This window comes from Sphaeramia orbicularis, chromosome 22 (assembly GCF_902148855.1).
Source record: "Sphaeramia orbicularis chromosome 22, fSphaOr1.1, whole genome shotgun sequence".
Lineage (NCBI taxonomy): Eukaryota > Metazoa > Chordata > Actinopteri > Kurtiformes > Apogonidae > Sphaeramia > Sphaeramia orbicularis.
Window position 1 is genome coordinate 25,138,176 of NC_043978.1, and position 19,797 is coordinate 25,157,972.

At 36.1% G+C, this 19,797-nt stretch overlaps 1 protein-coding gene across 4 annotated transcripts in view; it reads left to right on the top strand.

Moving 5' to 3' along the window:
- ppp2r5ca (protein phosphatase 2, regulatory subunit B', gamma a) overlaps positions 1-19,026 on the top strand; it is a 60,467-nt gene extending 41,441 nt beyond the window's left edge. For 2 of the 4 annotated variants that reach the window (XM_030126709.1, XM_030126712.1), the window contains 12 exons: positions 3,562-3,672; positions 3,874-3,966; positions 4,069-4,199; positions 4,307-4,366; positions 4,527-4,635; positions 4,903-4,956; positions 6,757-6,927; positions 8,243-8,370; positions 11,185-11,286; positions 11,445-11,517; positions 13,957-14,073; positions 16,114-19,026. In XM_030126709.1, coding sequence (XP_029982569.1) covers positions 3,562-3,672; positions 3,874-3,966; positions 4,069-4,199; positions 4,307-4,366; positions 4,527-4,635; positions 4,903-4,956; positions 6,757-6,927; positions 8,243-8,370; positions 11,185-11,286; positions 11,445-11,517; positions 13,957-14,073; positions 16,114-16,248 — 1,284 coding nt within the window. In that variant the 3' untranslated portion in view covers positions 16,249-19,026. The remainder of the gene's footprint in view (positions 1-3,561; positions 3,673-3,873; positions 3,967-4,068; positions 4,200-4,306; positions 4,367-4,526; positions 4,636-4,902; positions 4,957-6,756; positions 6,928-8,242; positions 8,371-11,184; positions 11,287-11,444; positions 11,518-13,956; positions 14,074-16,113) is intronic. The other 2 variants (XM_030126710.1, XM_030126713.1) reach the window with 1 other exon arrangement.
- Positions 19,027-19,797: the final 771 nt, after the last annotated feature.

A 19,797-nucleotide genomic window follows, 5' to 3' on the forward strand; every position in this document is an offset into this window, starting at 1 on the left:
CCCCTGTCTTGTGACCTTGTTTGACTAAACTGTGATGAAACAAAGGAAATAGTTTTTCAGTGATTTATTGAAAATATACAAATATTTTTAGAGGAAATAAAGGAGAGGAAGTAAGAGAGAAGAGAAAGTTGAGCTTGGAATTGTGACTCCAGTTTGTCAGACTACTACTAATCATCATAATAATAATAATACGCTTTATTTATAAGCGCCTTTCAAGACACCCAAGGACACTGTACAACAAGATAAAACAGACGATGCATAAAATGCAAAGGGGTAAACAAATAGATAAAAGAATAACTACAATATATAGAAACAAAGATGTAATGAAGTACTACGCTGTAATCTGTGGGTGTGTATGAAGGATTCTATGATAGATTTGTCATAAATATTTTTCATAGACAAATTATAGCCATAGACTGCACATCAAATGTCTGAGTAATAAACACAGAAACAATCTGGGTAAATGCAAGTGAGAACTGTCAGAAAGAACACTTCCAAAGAATGAGGGTGGAATGGATTAGTGTATGACGTGATAACTTGTCCCTGTAGAAGCTTGAAATGTCCTAGAAAAGTTCTGGAAAATAATTTCAGGGAAAGAGTGGGAACCCTGTAAAAGTAAACTACTGGAATTGAAAATGACCTCATAATTATGCTGTTAAAATCAAGATCAGCATAAAAACCTCTGCAGTGAATTCCAGGTGTTTAGAGCAAAGTAGAAACAAGCATAACCGGCGACTTCTGCTTGGATTTTTATTAAAGAACTTTTTGATTTTCACTTCCATAGTTACTAATTAATTACTCTGAGTGTGATGCTCAGTAACTCAGATTCATTAATTCCTTTGAAATATTCTGTGTGATGAAATTATAGAAAGATTTGACATATTGTTGCTGCTCTGAGCTATGATTATTGTCAGCCTTTAAAAATCCAATCTCCGTCCACCTTCAGTACCTTAGGTGTATTTTGTTTAATTTCATTTCAGTTCTTATTGCTGGCAAAAGCTGTTCGGCAAGATGTCATAAATAAAAATGTTAAATTTTTTGTCTGTGCTCTAAGACTTGTGTTAACATTTATTCCAGTTAAACGTTAGACACCCAAATCTAATCCGCACTTGGCCGCTGTGATGACAGAATGTCCTTGCTTATTACAGATACAGAAATGGAGCTATAAACATGAGGAAAACACTGTAGTCCTAGTTGGATCCCCTTTTCTTCCCGCACATATTAAACGGTTATCTTCTCCGCAGAGTTGCTGTAATTGCAGTTATGACATTTCCATCTGCAGTTTCCATTGTGATTTAATGCGCAGTCATGTTCACAGTGCGTTCTGGGTTTGACGTGCAGCAGAGCCGGCCCAGTGTATCTACCTTGTAGCCTGTCTTTTCACACAAGGCTCCTTGTGTTTTAGTAGGCCACCTGCACTGTCCCATGATCTGCCTGGCAGGGAACAGCAACCCACAGGGGAGTCAGTTGACACTGTGAGAGACCAGAAACACAACACACTTGGATTATTGTGGGCTAAAGCCTTGGAGGCCTGTGGCAAGGACAAAGTTAACCTCAAAAGAAAAAGATATTTTAGAAACCTCAAGAAAGGACATCACAACGTTTGTTTAAATGTATTCTGTGGTGCTCAGTTTCCCAATTAGACATCATATAACTTTCTGCCTCTACGTTATTTAACACAAGATCTGAATACATTAGCACTTTTCTGTAAATACTAGCATTATTAATCAACCTCTGGGAAAATATTATTTGTGAAGGTGCCTATAGGGCTGTACATCATGATAGCTATTGTGACTTTTTGATGTGGAAGAGCAGTCCAGAGAGATGTAATAGACTGTTAAATAAATAAAGCCACTTAGATGGACCTGCTTACACGGCAACCAACAAAAATGACCCAATAGACACTAGGGGTGTAAGAAAATACTGGTTCTGCAATATATCGTGATATTTCATTTCACAATACTGTATCATTATTAAAAGTTTTTAGGTATTTATTCAAAGGCAGATGTTGTGGAGGTTCATTTTTTTCTTTTTTGTTTATATTTTATTTATTATTATTTAACACTCTTTTATTAAATAATGTTAGTTCCTTTGTTGGGATTGCACAAAAATAATGTTATGATGTTAGTTATGAACTTTTTAGAATATGAACATTTGAACAGGATCTTAAACTGTAACGTCTGTAAAACATAATTTAAGTTTTAACACAGGAACATTTTGTGATATAGCATTAGATCCTGTTGTGATCAAATAAAAATGTGTTTAGTATTTGTGCACAATTCTAGTACAATTCATTTCTTCAAGGAAATAATCATTTAAAAAAAAAAGAAACAAAAAATCGCCTTTTTAATAGTATCGTGATATATTGTGATATATATCGTATTGTGATTTGGATCGCATTGCCAGATTCTTGCCAATGCACTCCCCTAATAGACCCTACAAAATTAGAATTAAAGCAGCATACAGGAAGTGCCACTCAACTGAGTTTATTGCAAACTGTTCCGATCTGTCCACAAGTCATGCATAAATCAAAACAAAAACACATTTCCTCAGTATTGTACTGTTATTGCTATTAGCTCTGGTTTTGTACACACTGTCTGAAGGCTTCCTCAATGAGCTAGGGGATTTCTAAAACAGCATGTAGATAATGATAAAATTATAATTATTTGACATCCATTATAATCAGATTCAGTTTTAGAAATTTGTCGAATTACAGTCTGCAACTTCACCACTAGATACCAGCATTGTTTCAAAAACTGAAATACATAATTGTATGGAGAAATGTATTGATAACAAGATGTTTTAGTAACAAAAACAAAACTCTAGTTGCATGATGTCCAGTTGAATGGACATTTATCAAAGGTTTGTACGGAAATCCTTGAAAATGCTTGAATTTCAATGTTGTGTTTTCAAGGTCTGGAAAGTGCTTGAATTTTAGTTTTAGTGCTTGCAATTATAACTTTTATTTATTGATTTTTAATATTAAGTCTGCCAGGTTATATACCAAGCCAAAGCTACTGGCAGAAAAGCGATATATGTTGAAAAATAAAACTTTATGTCAAAAAAGAAAATTAACGGGTGCTCTCAGGTCGGGATCTTTGGTTTGGTGCAAGTGTGTCTGAAGAACACATTTAGTGGCTTTCCTTTTTTGGATAAAACTTTGTGTTCTTCTTTAATTTCTAACCTTTTTGCTATTATGAAACATAATTTTAGATGTTTATAGCATAATACAATGTACATCATTGTGATAAAAAGTGAAACAAATAATCATGAGTATATGTATTTGTGTAGATGTATCTGTTTATTTATTTATTTATTTATTTAAATGCCTAGACTTTTGTTACTTCCCTGCACCCTGCTGTAATGCTTTTATGTTTTATGTAAAGCACTTTGAATTGTCTTGTACATGAAATGTGCTATATAAATAAACCTGCCTGGATATGTATTTTACCTCAGCGATAAGGGGCTTTGCTGGAAAAATTTGAAAATGACCTTTAAAAGTGCTTGAATTTGACCTTGAAAAATGTGTTTGAACCCTGATTTCTATCCATCTCTTTCCAGTTTGCAGTGAATATGTTCAGAACATTGCCTCCGTCGTCCAACCCTACCGGAGCAGAGTTTGACCCAGAGGAGGATGAGCCCACACTTGAGGCTGCGTGGCCACACCTTCAGGTGACATTCTAGTTATTTAATCATCACAAGGTCTGTTGGTATAGGTTTCCTCTTGATATCCACAGGAGGAGGCAAGAACATTTTGAGAACTGAAGTAGGAACATGGTTAAAAAACAATCACAGCAATGCCCTAAGCTGCAGTGGGCTCAGATTTCTACTGTGTATTCATTCTTTTTTTGTTTTTGTTTCTTTCTGTTGCAGCTCGTCTATGAATTTTTCCTTAGGTTTTTAGAATCACCTGACTTTCAGCCGAACATAGCAAAGAAATACATTGACCAGAAATTTGTTATGCAGGTAAGAATATAATATTATAAACATACTCTTAGCATTTAGGATCAAATCAAATTCACAAAATGACGTGGTTTGTAATTTCATGGTATTTTATTCGCTTTTTAGCTGCTAGAACTATTTGACAGCGAAGATCCCAGAGAGAGAGACTTCCTTAAAACCACCCTCCACAGGATCTATGGAAAGTTTCTGGGACTGAGAGCGTACATAAGAAAACAGATCAATAACATTTTCTATAGGTGGGTGCATGTCTCCCACTTGTCCTTGCTTTTTTGGCTTCACTTTTTGTTTTTTGCTCTATACAAAGACTGTGTTTCGACTGAATATTCTGTGTTCTCTCTCACAGGTTTATCTATGAGACAGAGCACCATAACGGTATAGCAGAACTACTGGAAATACTTGGAAGGTAAAGTTAGTTACCTGTTCACTGAATGCATCTGGTGATTTTTAAACTGTTTTCATATTCAGGGCTCTTCTTCTATTTATATTTATTCTGTCCTTGTAAAATCATGAGTTATTGGATACTTTTATCTAACATTTATTTATTATTCTTTTGTGTTTTGCAGCATAATCAACGGATTTGCCTTACCACTAAAAGAAGAGCACAAGATTTTTCTGTTGAAGGTTTTATTGCCTCTGCACAAAGTCAAATCACTCAGTGTCTACCATCCGCAGGTAACGTGTAGGCGAAGGTTTGATAAAGCGTTTTAAACAGCTTAGGAGAAAGAATCACAACACATGCATCACTGATTTATGCATTCATTATCCTGTGAATGTGCTTGTCCAAACCTGTTGTTTGTTTATGGGAGCAGCAGGTCATTCTGCATGTTCTAGCCAGTTTTCCCCTCAGGCATCCTGTGTGTCTTGCTTTCATAATATGCTTTTGCATAAATTCAAACACTCTGACAGATTAATGATCCTGTTTGTTTATGTGTTTTCCAGCTGGCCTACTGTGTTGTGCAGTTTCTGGAAAAGGACAGCACTCTAACTGAGCCGGTATGTCAAGTAAAACCAAGTAAATTTCACTCATTTGCATTATTGCCTGTCAGTATGTTCTTACAGGTGTAACCTTTCCACAATAGAATGATGAAAAACAACAAGGTCTGTGTTAGATTTACAAGGTTTTTCCATGGGTTTTGGAGTGTCTTAGGGAAAATGCTGGAACACGGACAGCACACCTACCTTTGTGCGAATTTTGGATGCACAAATGGGGAATTTGGGGAAGAAGTGTTGTGAATTTAAAAAGAAAATCAGAATTTCCTCTCACTTTGAACTAGTACCAGCAATTTGGAAAAGCCAGACCAGATAATGAATAAACATATTTGTCAGCTAGAAACATTAAAGCATTCACACATTCAGCAATTAAAGTCGATGCTAGCTAAGACTGTCCATAGTGACACACTGATGTTCTACTAATTTATATTTATATGAGTGTTTATTTATTGATGATGGAACATGTGAGTCTGACAGCAGATGTATTTTGGTTTTAGAGGAGAGTCAAAATTTTTCTTTCCTGAAGCTAAAAGGCACTGACAGCTTAACATCTGGGACCACAATGCTTATTACATAGACTGACTGAGAATTTTGGTTTATTACTGACCATAGAAACTCATAAAAATGTGTGTATTTTAGTTCAATGATGTCTGAGAATTTGTGAATATCTCTTCTATATCTGATCCTTTAGCCATAAAAGTGTCATAAAATGTAATTTCCTTCACACACAGATAATTTTGTAGGAAGAGTTCTGAAATATTGGCGAGATGTAGCCAGAAAGGACTGGAATATGCATTTTAGAGCTACTTTCATTTTCCGGCCTCACTGAATATCAATTAAAAAAGTCGTCTTATTCTCAAAAAGACACTAGCTTAGTTTATCGAGTGCAGCATGCAGTTATTACTATAACAACAAAAACTGTGCCTGAAACAAGCCTCAAATGATACACAAGCATCTAAGTTAAGGTTGAAATGAACAGGTAAAAAATAAACAATATGATTTGTGGTCTTTTAGTAGATAAATGTAAAAAAAAAAAAAATGACCAGAAAAAATGCTCAGCGGTCTTTGCTAACAACTGCATGCAACAAAAGCTGCCTCATAATTTTTATTGATAATATTAACATTACACTGTGAAGATGGCTCCTTTTGTACTTTCTATGAACTCTCTGCTAAATGCTCCCAAAAACTTCCAATAGTTTTGCTACAATACATTGAGAATGCCATAGTGACAAAGCTTGACAGGCGTAGCAACAGTAACTTAGAGGGGCTGTGCTTAGCGAAGGGAAGGGCCGATTTTATTAATATAATGGAGTGGATTTCTATAGCGCTTTTCTAGACACCTAAAGCGCTTTACATTATTGACCCATTATTCATTTGCTCTCACATTCACACTCTGGTGGTGATAAACTACATTTGTAGCCACAGCTGCCCTGGGGCAGACTGACAGACGCGTGGCTGCCAATTTGCACCTACGGCCCCTCCAACCACCACCATACATTCATACACATTCATACAGTGGGTGGCACTGGAGGCAGGGAGGGTGAAGTGTCTTGCCCAAGGTCACAATGGACTGAGTAGGACAGAGCGGGATTTGAACCGCCAACCCTTTGGTTATTGGACAACCCGCTCTACCACCTGAGCCACAGCCGCCCCCAATAACTTTTCACAATGTCATCAAATTACACCTTTTTGTTGTTTTGAGTGGGAGACCCCTAATGGGAGAAATTAAATATAGTGTGTTTAAGTTGCTTAATTACCCCTTTGGCACTATTAAGTATTACCATTACTGTATCATCCCTACAGGTGGTAATGGCTCTACTAAAGTATTGGCCAAAGACTCACAGTCCCAAGGAAGTGATGTTCCTCAACGAACTGGAGGAAATCCTGGACGTCATCGAGCCATCCGAGTTTGTGAAGGTGCAAGAGCCGCTCTTCAGACAGCTGGCCAAGTGTGTGTCCAGCCCACATTTTCAGGTAACTTCCCTTTTATCACCGTGTTTTATTTTACAGGGTTCTTGGGGAGTCTTAAAAAGTCTTGAATTTACAAATCTGCATTTAATACCTAGAAAAGTCTTTAATAAATTATTAAATTTGATGTGGTAGGTCTTACATTATGTTGCCATAAACTTGTTGGTTGTATTGTAGGGCCGGGCGATAAAATGATAACAATGTATATCGCGAAATAACTTTTCCTCGACAGAAATATGAGACATGTTCGATACAATTTTGATAGAATTCATTCGTCCATGTTTTGACAGACTTAAGAACAGCCAATCATAATTAAGTAGCGCTGCACCAAATCAATCATACTAGAGCCGCGTCATGTTAGGTTGACGCACACAGCACAGGCGTAAGAGCAGCTGCAGCACACACGCTAATGTTTGGGCTGCAACGGGAGGTAATGAGTGTTCCCTCAGGAGAAAATTTGACTGAGAACTCGGGTGACTGAAAAGCACTGTACGAACCATTTCAGTTCCGGCGTACAACAGAGGCATAGAAGCTGGGAGCCAGACGTTCAAAGCATGTTAAGTTTCATTTTCAGTTTATGCCAGTTATGACAGTTACAGAACGCACCCCCATGTATACACCTCTGGCATTGTTTGGTGAAGATGGTCTGTTTTGTCTGTGTTCTCTTTTAAACATGAAAGCTTTTTCCTGCTGGTCAGACTTTTAGTTTAGTTTTAAATATATGTTCCTGTTTTATTTATCTGAAACAGTTGAATAATGTTCTTCAGTGCATCTGTCACATTCAACATCTGAAAATAAATCATATATAAATCAAAAATATCTTTCTGATGTCTTCAACACTAACTTATGAGTAATGAACAATTTAAGCTTGACAAAAATAGTGATTTGATTTATATTGTGATACATATCGATATCATCTGATATGAAAAAGAATGATGGTGATATAATTTTTTTCCATATCGCCCAGCCCTACTGTATTGTGTTTAAGTGTGTCTGGGAAATGTCCAAGCTGCAAAGATAGTAACGTTCGTTGATTTAGTTTCACCTGTTCCAACCTGACAATTTGTATTGAAATTTGGAACCAATTATCACTAACTTTGCAGCCCCCACTGAGGAATGACTTCAATGAATAATTTCCCTAAATTCTAGTAGTCATGAATTTTTACCAGTATGGCTGTGAAATGGGCATTAAATTCTGTCTTAAGTAGTCTTATAAAGGTCTTAAAAAGTCTTAAATTTAACTTGTAGAAACCTGTAAGAACCCTGAATTCAGTAGCCGTTGTTGCTACCAGTCACTGAAGTGTGTGAATGTTCTCTGTAGGTGGCAGAGCGAGCTTTATACTACTGGAACAACGAGTACATCATGAGTCTGATCAGCGACAACGCAGCGAAGATTCTGCCCATAATGTTCCCAGCTCTGTATCGCAACTCAAAGACCCACTGGAACAAGTAAGATACTCGAATGTAGAGCCACTACACAAACTGTGCATACGTCATTAAACACTCGACTTTTAACACTGCGTGTAACTTTGCAAAAATACTTCTCATAGTGGTACAAGCTCCTACATGCCATTTAATGCCTTCACTACACTTTCTGCTTTGGGGCACATGAGACTGAAACAGAATATGGCGCACATGCAATTTAATGATTTTCCAGGTTCAATATGGAAGATTTACATGTGCATGTCTGCAGTACATGAAGTGGGTTCTAGTGGGAGCAGAAATTGTATAAAGTGACAGCATCCAATGGGTGTACAGAAGGGATGATGGATGATAATGCTAAAAGCGTGTCTACAGACTTCCCAGTTGATGAACTTATTAGTGTTACGCTATAAACACAATTATAGTCGATTTGGTTGCCAGCAAAAATGTAAAATGTATGTTTTGTTCAATAAACAGAAGCGCAGACAGTATGATTCAGCAGGTTAGCGAGCTACAGTCACACTTGTCTAACACTATATGTCTAACAATCTTACTAGTAGAAGAATAATTTTCAGGACCATCAGTACAGGGGTCCAAATAATGTAAGTGAAACCAGAATGTCTCCTAATAAATTGAGTTGAGTTGTACAGAGATGGATGTGGGAGCCTGTTTTTTTTTTTTTTTCTCTTTAATTTATCAGTGGTATTACATTTTAAGATACAATTGTGGGGGGAAAAAAAAATCATTAGACCCTTGTTTTCTTCAATTTCTTGTTCATTTTAATGCCTGGTACAACTAAAGGTACATTTGTTTGGACAAATATAATGATAACAACAAAAACAGCTCATAACAGTTTAATTTCAGAGCTGATATCTATCCATTTTCCATATTTTCTTGATAATAACCAAAATCACTTCAGTTCTTACATCAATATCTATGGCATTGTACTGACAAAAACAGGGCTTTTAGGCATTCCATGTTTTCTTTTCTGTCTGTTTTAGTCACATGATACACACAGGAGTTAGTACTTGATTGCATTACCATTGTTTTTGATTATTTTTGATGGTCTAATAATTTTTTCCATGACTGTACTCCTACACTGGGTTCAGTTTCATGCTGTGGTTGTTGCCCCTTGGCTCAGAGCTGCTTATTCACTGACATTAGCTAACTCCATTTCCAAGCTAACAATGGTCTCAGTTTCCTACATGCATGATAACAGCCTGTACAATGATATCTAGGTTGAAGACTTGGCTTGTTTTTCTGCTAAACAATCCATACACATGTTTCTGAGTCTTGAGTGTTCATCTACAGCTGCAACAATGTGCAACACGAGCTCCTGTTACCAAAAAATGGAGCCACAGTCACAAAATCTCAGCTGCCAGCACATATTGTAACACAAACTAAGGATACAAACCCTTTAAGAACCAAGAATAATAAAACAAATCATATTCTTCACATTAAACCGAAACTATTATATCGTCGCTGTTGGGCTGAAACCTCATCAGTCCGTTTTTGGTCTTTTCTTTTTTTTGGTCATAAAACAATTCTGTTGGTCAGTTTTCACATTGGCCTGATGGCTTTAGAACAATTTAACCAATGAAAAGTGTTGATAACAGCTTAAGATTACATCTCTTAACTCTATTCATTTATTTAGAATATACATCGTTTTTCCAGTTTCCTGAAAAATAGCCATTTTGGACATAAGAGGTTTCCACCTAACAGCAACGATGTGCCTGTTTTGACAATAGTGTAGCTATTTGCAATTATCATGCATCATCTTTTAATCCTTAAAAGATCTAAACAGCTACAGTTGAACAAAAGCATCTACTGATCTGAAATGTTTAATAACTTTCAAACCATTGATCCTATCAATACATGGAAATAATTCAGGTAAAATGCAGTTTCTGTACTTATCAAAAGCATCAGCTATAACATTCAGAACCTTCATAGTGAATGCAGAAACACTGTCATGCTCTACAACATTTATTCACCAATAAACGCCACATAGTTTGAAAAATGACAGAGGTTATACATGCTTGTTTTTACATTCAGGTAATGATATATTTTGTTGAAAAGTCACTGTATCTTCTTTTTTTCCACTGTCGATATAATAATCTTTGAATTTTCTCTGATTTAACTTATGAACATCTACATGGTCAGAATAACAGGGTTTCTGCAGGTCATTAAAAGCATTAAAAGTCATTAAATTCGATGTTCAGAGGCATTCAAAAATTAAATATACTTGATGTGGAAAAAAAGACATAGTTATTCACAATTTATTTTGATTATATAAACATTTCATAATTTTGATTGGAAGTGTAGTGTGATGATTGACAGGCGGAACCCTTTAATTGTCTATGGTTTATGGCCGATGCACGAAGTCACAACACCGGATGCTTGGAATGCAACGCGCTGTGAGTGTGCTCATGCTGTGGCGAAACAGCGGAGGGAAAATTGGCAAATGTCAGAAAAATGGGAAAATGCAAGTTTCAGCAGAAGTGGTTGGAGGAGGAACTATTCAGAACCCGGTTAAAGCCTGTCGACAGTAAACTGCAATGTATATATGTATGTATGTATCTACAACTATATAAAAACTGTGTCTGCAGCTGGACATTGGCATAAAATTTATTTAAAGTGGCATTAAAAAGGGCATTAAAAAGCATAGCATTTGATTTGCTGATACCTGCAGTAACCCTGAATAAAGTAAATGTAGGAAAATACCTCAGGAAAGGTTAAATGTAAAAAAATAAATAAATTTGGAAGTTGCCACAAAATCAGTTCTTTGTCTTTAAGGGTTAAAGCTAATTTTCCTGTCTGACGTCTTCTGGTGTATTTTCACAGGACGATCCATGGCCTCATCTACAATGCTCTCAAGCTCTTCATGGAGATGAATCAGAAGCTCTTTGATGATTGCACACAGCAGTTCAGGGCTGAGAAAAACAAGTAAGCGCAACCACAGTCACTTCACCTATAATTAATGTTTTTTATTCACTCTCGAGTCGGAGCCATGCGTAATTGCAATCAGCTCTAACGCTACAGCTTTATTTAAAGTCCACATGTATCAGTGCTGTTGGTGATGTGAGATTTGACCTTTTCAACAGAGAAAAGGCAAAGTCAAAAGAACGTGAGGAGGCGTGGATTAAGATCGAAAACCTTGCCAAATCAAATCCACAGGTGAGCAGTGTGGTACTTTTGCTGTCAAAGTGTGTGTCTGTGTTAAGATTTGCTGTAGTGTAATTAAACTTTGCATTAATATATTTTCATTTACTCTCTCAGTTTGGTTTTTGATTTCAGTTTAGTGCATACTTTTGTTACTTTGATTCAGTTTTAGTAAAATTTTTAGTCTTAAATGAAGCAATTTTTATATATAGAAGCTGAAAAATGTAGCGTAAAAGAACGAAAATATGATTTACAAAATCATATTTCATAAAAAGGGCAGTTTTGCTCAGTATGAACCAGTAACTTTGGGAGAAAATGGAAAAAATTAAGCCAGTTTTTACTGTTTTGATGTGTAGCATTGTTGATTAGTTTTCATTTTATTTTCTCAATGTTCATTTTAACATAATTTTTTTGTTAACTGCCATATCCTTGTTGTGTGCGTGTGTGTGTGTAAACCTGTATTGTGAGTCCACCTACACAAATTAAGTGTGCTGCTTGTGTTTTTTTTAATATATCAGTTTTGTTGCTGTATTGTAGAGCCCTTTCCATCTTGACCTGCTGTAGTTTAATGAACTGTTTGGTACTTAACTTTTCCAAGTTACACTGGCAAAGATGGAAAGTGTTTGACGAGTGGTTCTGCTTTAGTGGTGGTGAACAATATGATCAGAGACCTTTTTAAGTACATTCAAAATAGTAAGTAAATGCAGGTTTCCCCTCCAGTATCCCCTCTCCAAAATCTTATACCCTTATATAGGTTATTTCATATCCAAGTAACAATACAAAACAACAATATATGTGATTACTTAGTATCTTTTCTGTTAATTCTTCAATAATTAGTTGATATAAAATAACCACAATAATTTTATTACAAGTTAAACAAGTGGTGCCAGGCACAACAAACCCCGCCCCTCGCACGTATTGTAGCTTATTTTGGCATCGATCCAGCTGATGTCATCATATCAATTGCCTCTATATATGTGCCAAGTTTGAAGTAAATTTTAACAAATTTGATGTTTTTATAGACATGTGAATTTTCACTCATTATAAGTAAATGGGAGAAGAAAAAGATTTTAAAAATTTGTAAGAAAATTTGAACTTTGACCTACTTTGCCCAAAATGTAATAACATCTATTCTGGGTCACTGGCAATCTATAAACCCAATTTGGTATGAATTTAACCAATAGTTTTGCTGCAACAGACATTTGAAATTTCACCTATTATAAGTAAATGGGGGAAAAAAAAGATTTTAAAAATTTCTAAACAAAATTTGAAGTTTGACCTACTTTTCCCAAAATGTAATCACATTTATTTTGGGACATTTGCAATCTATAAATGTAATTTGGTATGAATTCAACCAATAGTTTTGCTGCTAGAGTATAAACAAACAAACATTCCGAACCAAAAACGATACTCATTGCCTTCCCTTCGGCGGGTGGGGTAATAATGCAACGTATAAAAATACTTGCTCATATTTGATTATTTTTCTACTTTTTTTAAGAGTCATTATGTATATTTTCAACTAAGCATGTACAATTTTAATGTATAAAACACAGAAAAGAGGTCAAACTAATAGTGGATTTTTAAAGGGGGACAAAAAATAGTTTGAAGCAGGAAATAGGCTATAACAGATTAACCTGCAGATATGATCCCTACCCATGTAGAAGAAAATTTCAATACTAAAAACACATTAAGCCTAAGTGACATGATCATCTACTTCAGTAGCACATGAATAACATCTAAGTTGCACTAATAAATATCTGAATTAATAAATCTCCATCTTTGAACCAACAGAATTAACCCATAAATGTAACTTTTAAACTAAAATCTGTTATTGTTGATGAACTATGAGCCATAATCAGTGCCAAGTTCTTCTGATTCCTGTTGATTATAAAATATGCAAATCAGCCAAACTGAGATCTACTAACAATAATAAATCAGTACAAGCCTATATGTGAATACGGTCAAAAATATACTAGTGATACATGCTTTTATGTATAGTAGAAATGCCTCAATTGGAGCTGAAACATTTATGAGAAGATTTGTCTGTTAAATGACAAATGTAAATATGAAACATCCACTTCATAAAAATATAAAATGTGGCATGTAAACGCAACACTGCTTTCATCTGTGGGTTTTTCTAGCATCATATTTCACAGCCTTGAATGCAATGTGTTTTGTGCCATAAAATATTAGTTATATCTAATTAGTCAATACTTAAGAGGCTACTGCATAATCAAAACATAATTAAACTTGCCACAAATCATTAATATATAAAGCATTCAATCATTTCAATTCTACATCTCAACTAAAGCTCATTAATTAGAAAACTTCCAATAGTTGCTTATTTAATTTGTTCATAGCCTCTTGAATCATTCTTCTTTGCATGCAACTGAAAGTCTTTTCTCCATCCTCTTGTGTTTCTTTTTTGTTTCTGTTCCCTTTTTTTCAACATAGTTCTCTATGTATGTTGATTCCTCTGACCTCAATAGTCCTGTAGCAATGGAGACGGATGTTCCTTTGATAGAAGATGTTCAGAGGTTAAAAAAGACAGTTGAGGAGGGCGCGACTCAGGTAAACCTGACTTCTCTCTGTCTCTGTGATCTTTTCTTTTATAATCAACCTTTTATATTGATAGATTTTTCTTCAATTTCTAAAGCTTACTCAGTCCCCCCAGGGTTTCATAGACTTTTTTTTTGGAATTGTCGTCGTCTTAACGTGGCTGATTTCATAACAGGATTATTAAAATTCACAATAGATGTTAGAGTGTTTCAGTTATTTTCACTTTTGCCAGTGAAATTAAGGGATTTAATAAAAATGACAAAAATGGGGAAGTTTTTCCAGTAGCAATAAACATAATTGTACATTTTGATCTTAAGCATCAGAAAAATAACTAAATATTCTTCATCTGATCACGCTAAGGCTATGTTCAGACAGCAGCACAATGTGAATTTTTTTGTGTGCTTGTTCATATTAAAATAAATGTGAGTTCTATCAGTTTTGAATATGAACTGAATGCGACCCTGAATAATAATAATGGATTAGATTTCTATAGCACTTTTCAAGACACTTCATATTATTGATCCATTCGCTCTCACATTGACACTCTCATGGTGGTAGATTACATCTGTAGCCACACAACAGCACATGACTGGGACAGAGCGGGATTCGAACCGCCAACCCTTTGGTTATTTGCTGACCCGCTTTACCTTCTGAGCCATGGCCACCCCAAGGTGACCCACATGCGCAAAGAGGTCCTCATGTTAATACATGATCACGTAGGCACGTACTGTGTTTATGGAATTAATACACCTGGGACGCAGAATTGTGATGTCATTCAGACTGAAGTCTCATTACAAATTTCGAATACGTATGGGATTTAGGACCACATATGAAATTGGCCTGGGTCAGATTTGAAAAAATCAGATTTGTGCCGTTCAAACTGTCTTTAACCCTGTAAAGCCTGAACCATTAAATCATTGACAAAAAATTCCAGTTCTTTGAAACCTGGAGCCTTTATTGGTCCTTCTGAACAACCAAAAAAGTGTTTTTTGGGGTTTTTTTTGTCAAATATTACTTTCCATCATATTTAATGTATCGGTTCTCAGTGCTCAAATATTATTTTTGAACAAACAAAAACAAAATGTAACACAAACATGTCTAACAAAATGGTAATTCCTTTTCAAAATTGGCAAAGTTCTGCCTCCTGACAATCTTATAGTGTCACTGGAAAGGCCCCTGGTGAATGAAATCCTCCCCCTGGTGGATTATCTGTGTATTGCATGTATCTAATTGTATACATCAGGTTTTTCAAGACAAAAAAATATCACACTGATCATGCAAAGGGCTTCAAAACACATGTATCAAATATTATACGTTCGGTGTTATAGGTTAACAGATCAGATGCAGGTCACATATGGACAAAAAAATCAGATTTGGGCCACATTTGCCTGCAGGCTGAACGTAGCCTTAGTCACAATGGCATGAGATACGTGAAAGTGTCAGCACCAGTGACAAACCTTTTCAGTACTCATGACAAAATAAAAACACCAATAATTGTATAAATAACTTCAAAACCAGAGACAGAGAAGTCATTTTTGTAACGTATGATCCAGAATAAATGCTTGGATGAAATCACAAGGTCACAATTCACAGGGATTTGCGTTGATTGAAGTGTTTGCTGACTTCTCAACTTCCCGGGGGAACTGATTATTACTGTTTGCTATGTATTAATTGTAGTCTGTATTTTAGTCCATTTCCTCAAAAGTCAGTCTATTAGTTATGTATGGAAAAAATAAATGGCAGGAACAAAACTGGACTAAACACTGGAATCAAAAACTTCTGTGTGCTTGTTTCCCTTTGCATGTTGTCTTAGTAGAACAGGATGTGTGATTTGTTTTTCTGGTCTGTTATTTTTAATATTATTTCCCGGTGCACCGTGCTGTTCTTTACATTAGTTAGTCTTGTGTTTTTTCCTGTTGATGAAATTTGGATGTAGGAAGATGTCCTTCCGTCTCAGATACGATCAGACCAGGAACAATCTGATGCACTGACCTAAGATAATGATGTTTAATGTTCTAATAAGCCTCACTCATCTCCTCTTCTCTCCGACAGTTGCAGCATGACCAGCGGAAAGAGCGGCCTATGGTGCGACGTAAATCTGAGTTGCCTCAGGATATCTACACCACAAAAGCCTTGGAGTCCCACCGCAGAGCTGAAGACATGTTGACCACCCATGACGGACTCTAGGTCCCGCTACCTTCCGGCTCTTGGTTCAACTGCCCCTCCTACACTCGACAGCCATGAACTCTGTGCATCTACATCCTTCTGGCCCCATCACGGGCTCTTCCCACCTTCCTTAGTTCTTTTCATTCCTGCTGCCCAAACCCCATTAGCGCAGCACATTGGGTCGGTGCATCCAGTGCTAAAATAAAGCCTGGATCCACCTCCCTCAGATTTCTGCTTTCTCAGGTTTTTTTCTTTATTTGAAGAGGAGTGAGGGTGTGTTTGTCTTGGTTTTTTTTTCCTGTTTTTTTTTTTTTTTGTCCCGCACCACATTCACTGTGTTGACCCCTTATTTGCTCCATCCTTCCTTCTCTTTGTTGTGCGCTCACTGTAAACACGGAACCTCGGAGGATGGACACCACGACACTGGTTCCTTCATTCCTTCTTGCAAACATCGGATTGGACTAGGAAACATAGGAACTGACTGACTCACTGTCTAAAGATCCTCTCTTGGTCTTTGCTTGGTTTTTCTTTTCTGTCAAAGGGAACAAAAAACAGAGCCTGTTGGTCAAAGGAAAGACTTCCCTGTCAGCCGTTGTCTTGTTTTCTACTTATTTTTGCTCGATCTAACAGACATCTTGTCAGTGCCAAGACGTTGTGTTCTTTTTGTTTCATAGGTATGTTCTTATCTGTGACTTTAACGGGGACACTTGCCTTTGTTGTTGGTCACCGGTGTTTGAAAGTTGTTTTTTTGTTTTGTTTTGTTTTTTTTCTGTTTTTATTTAGCACATTCAAGACCAAACCGAGGCCTGTCCTTAGCCTTGCATTGTCTAGGAAGATGGCGAGGAAAGGTGAAGTTGTCCTGTGGACATCTGACACTTTTCCATTTTATTGTTTTGTGCCATATGCCGCTCTTTTATATGCTTGCTTCCTTACGTTCATCGGCAATATTTGAAAATCAGACCATAGCGATACCTAGATGGTTCAAACAATGGTACTTAAATGTGTTTGAGTTAAGTAGATTACATAGGCTGGATGAAAAATGTATGCATTTGCTATATAGACGCATATTGCAGCTGTGTTATCATGGTGGAAGTAGCAAGGTAACGCCGCACAAACTAGCTGTAAAAGTGGGAAGGGTCGAACACACCTTTTGAAATGTTCAACTTGAGTGGGTTTTTATACACTGTGTAATGAAAGGGGATGAGTACCTTTGTAAAGGAAACATAATTGGAGATTTATGTCTTCATTATTAAATGGAAGAGGAGACATAATGTTTTTTCACCAGTTAAAATGTCAACATCTAAAATGTGTACTGGCTGTCAGTTTGAAGCAGCCGTTGCTAAGAAAGAACCTCTGCACATTATGTTTTAAGCATAAAATTATTGGTTTTAAATAGGGGTGCACTTATCTATCTGTTTAAAATGTATTTTTTGGCTGCCACCATTATTTGGAACTAACATGGGATTCAGTAATACTGTGCAGTGGCCATGATTTATCTGTTGTATGAGCGCTGCCCCTGATTTAACCACAGCTGATTCAACCACAGCTGATTTTACCCACAGCACTTGAAAGCACCACAACTCCATATGGTAGAGCCAAGTTCAAGATGCTACCGAGTCATTGTTAAAGTGTCTTACCTGAATTACCAGTGGCCTTGTTATGTGCTATTGGTTATCGTCTCTGCTGGTAAGTGAATACACTAAATTACAGCTAATTTCATTCAAGTTTTTGATGTAAACTGAGTTAACGCGTGCTAGCATGCTAATACTTAGCGCGCTAGCTGGTAGCATGCTAGCAGTTAGCATCAACAAAATGGGTCAATTAGTAATAATCATCATCAGCGTTGACTTTTAGGCAGTTATTTTCACCATGTGTATCTCCGAAGAATTACAAGATGACTACATCCCTGTTGTGGTTTTATCCATAATGTATTAATGATAACCACAGGGGCATGAGGTGCTAGTAGCTATTCAAATACTGTCATCAGGTGTTAGCTCCTACTCTTTGGTTTTTGGCATGTTTGTGTTGCCACCTTGCCTATTTCCTATCTCGATTGCAGGTTAAAGTACCATTGTTTAAACTATGGTGGTCTGCTAGATTTCTTCATATTTGATGTGTTGTATTTATTTGTCTTGTCCCTGGAGGTTAGTAGTGTGGATGTCAGGTTTTGGATTTTTTTTTTTTTTTTTCCTGGCCATTCAGAGTACCCTATACTGAAACAGACTGGTATCAAAAATGGCCACAAAATGCCAGATGCTGAAAACAAACTGACATTGTGACTTGGCTTGTTAACTGTATTAATACTGTATTTGCTTGAATGCAAAAAGATGTAAATTAAAAGTACCATGTTAAACATGTACCTTTTACCCTGGAGGAATGCCATTCACCAAACTGATTTATTTCTGTTGTAGAGTTCATTGCATTTATAAAAAAAAAAAACCAGTCCTGCTTGCTGGGAGATATGTTTTATGGATTTTATGAATTTGAGTAAGAGCTGTGTGAGGTTTATTTTAGTGCTGAAAATAAGTCATCCATGTTAACAAGAGATGATTTAAAAATGATTTGGTGGCTTGTGCTCATTCTGCAGGCTCTCCTCTGCAGATCTTTTAATTTTAACATATTATTTCCAAAACATGATAACTTAAAGTGTCCTTTTGTATGTGACCTGTACTATATGATTCATTTAATATTGTATATATGATTTACCTTGTTTCATGTAGTGTTATATATCTAGATTAATTTTGTACAAATTGTCCCTCTGTACAGAATAAAACATCAATAGCAAGTGAAAGAAGTCAATCTGGCACATACTTTATTTACCCCTTTTTTTTTTTTTTTTTTTTTTTTTGTTTGCTGAACTCTCAGTGAAGATGTATAAAATGCTCTTATTTTTATCAGAAAAAAAATCTGCAAAGTTTCTTCCCTCCTCTAAAAATACATCTGTGTGCTCCTATCACTGTCTTTAGTGGTGTACAAGTATATAGAATGAATAAAGAGATAATTTGAATATATATTTTCAACCATGCATCCATTTTGGCTTTACTTGACTGAGAGGTCACAACAGATTTCCTGTGAAATATACACGTATTCCACAGCTTGTTTTCTACATATCAGTACAAACCAAAAAGAGGCTGATGCTAAGGCTAAACCATGTCAAAATCACTTAACATAATAAGCGTTCTGGATTTGTATGCATTGATGTAGTTACTTTGGCATTAAGGCGGTTTGAACACAAGGGGGAGGCAGAGATCTTTAGCTCAGCCTCTACAAACAGGATTTCAATGATAATGCAGGTGACATTGTCAGTAATATACTGTAGATCTTGACATTGCATCAGTTTATACCTACTTACCATCTCAGCTGACTAATTTGCTTGAAAATCCTGAAATTAGAAAGACCCCAAATATCATAACTTCATGTATATTCATCTTTTCCTTCAGTTTGAAGGACCACCTTCACTAGATCCTTAAAATGAAGCAGCTCATTAAAATTTTAATCCCCAAAGAAGCTTGACATAAAAATGTAACCTGTCATTCATAAAAAAAATTGTGCATATCTTGATTTTACTTC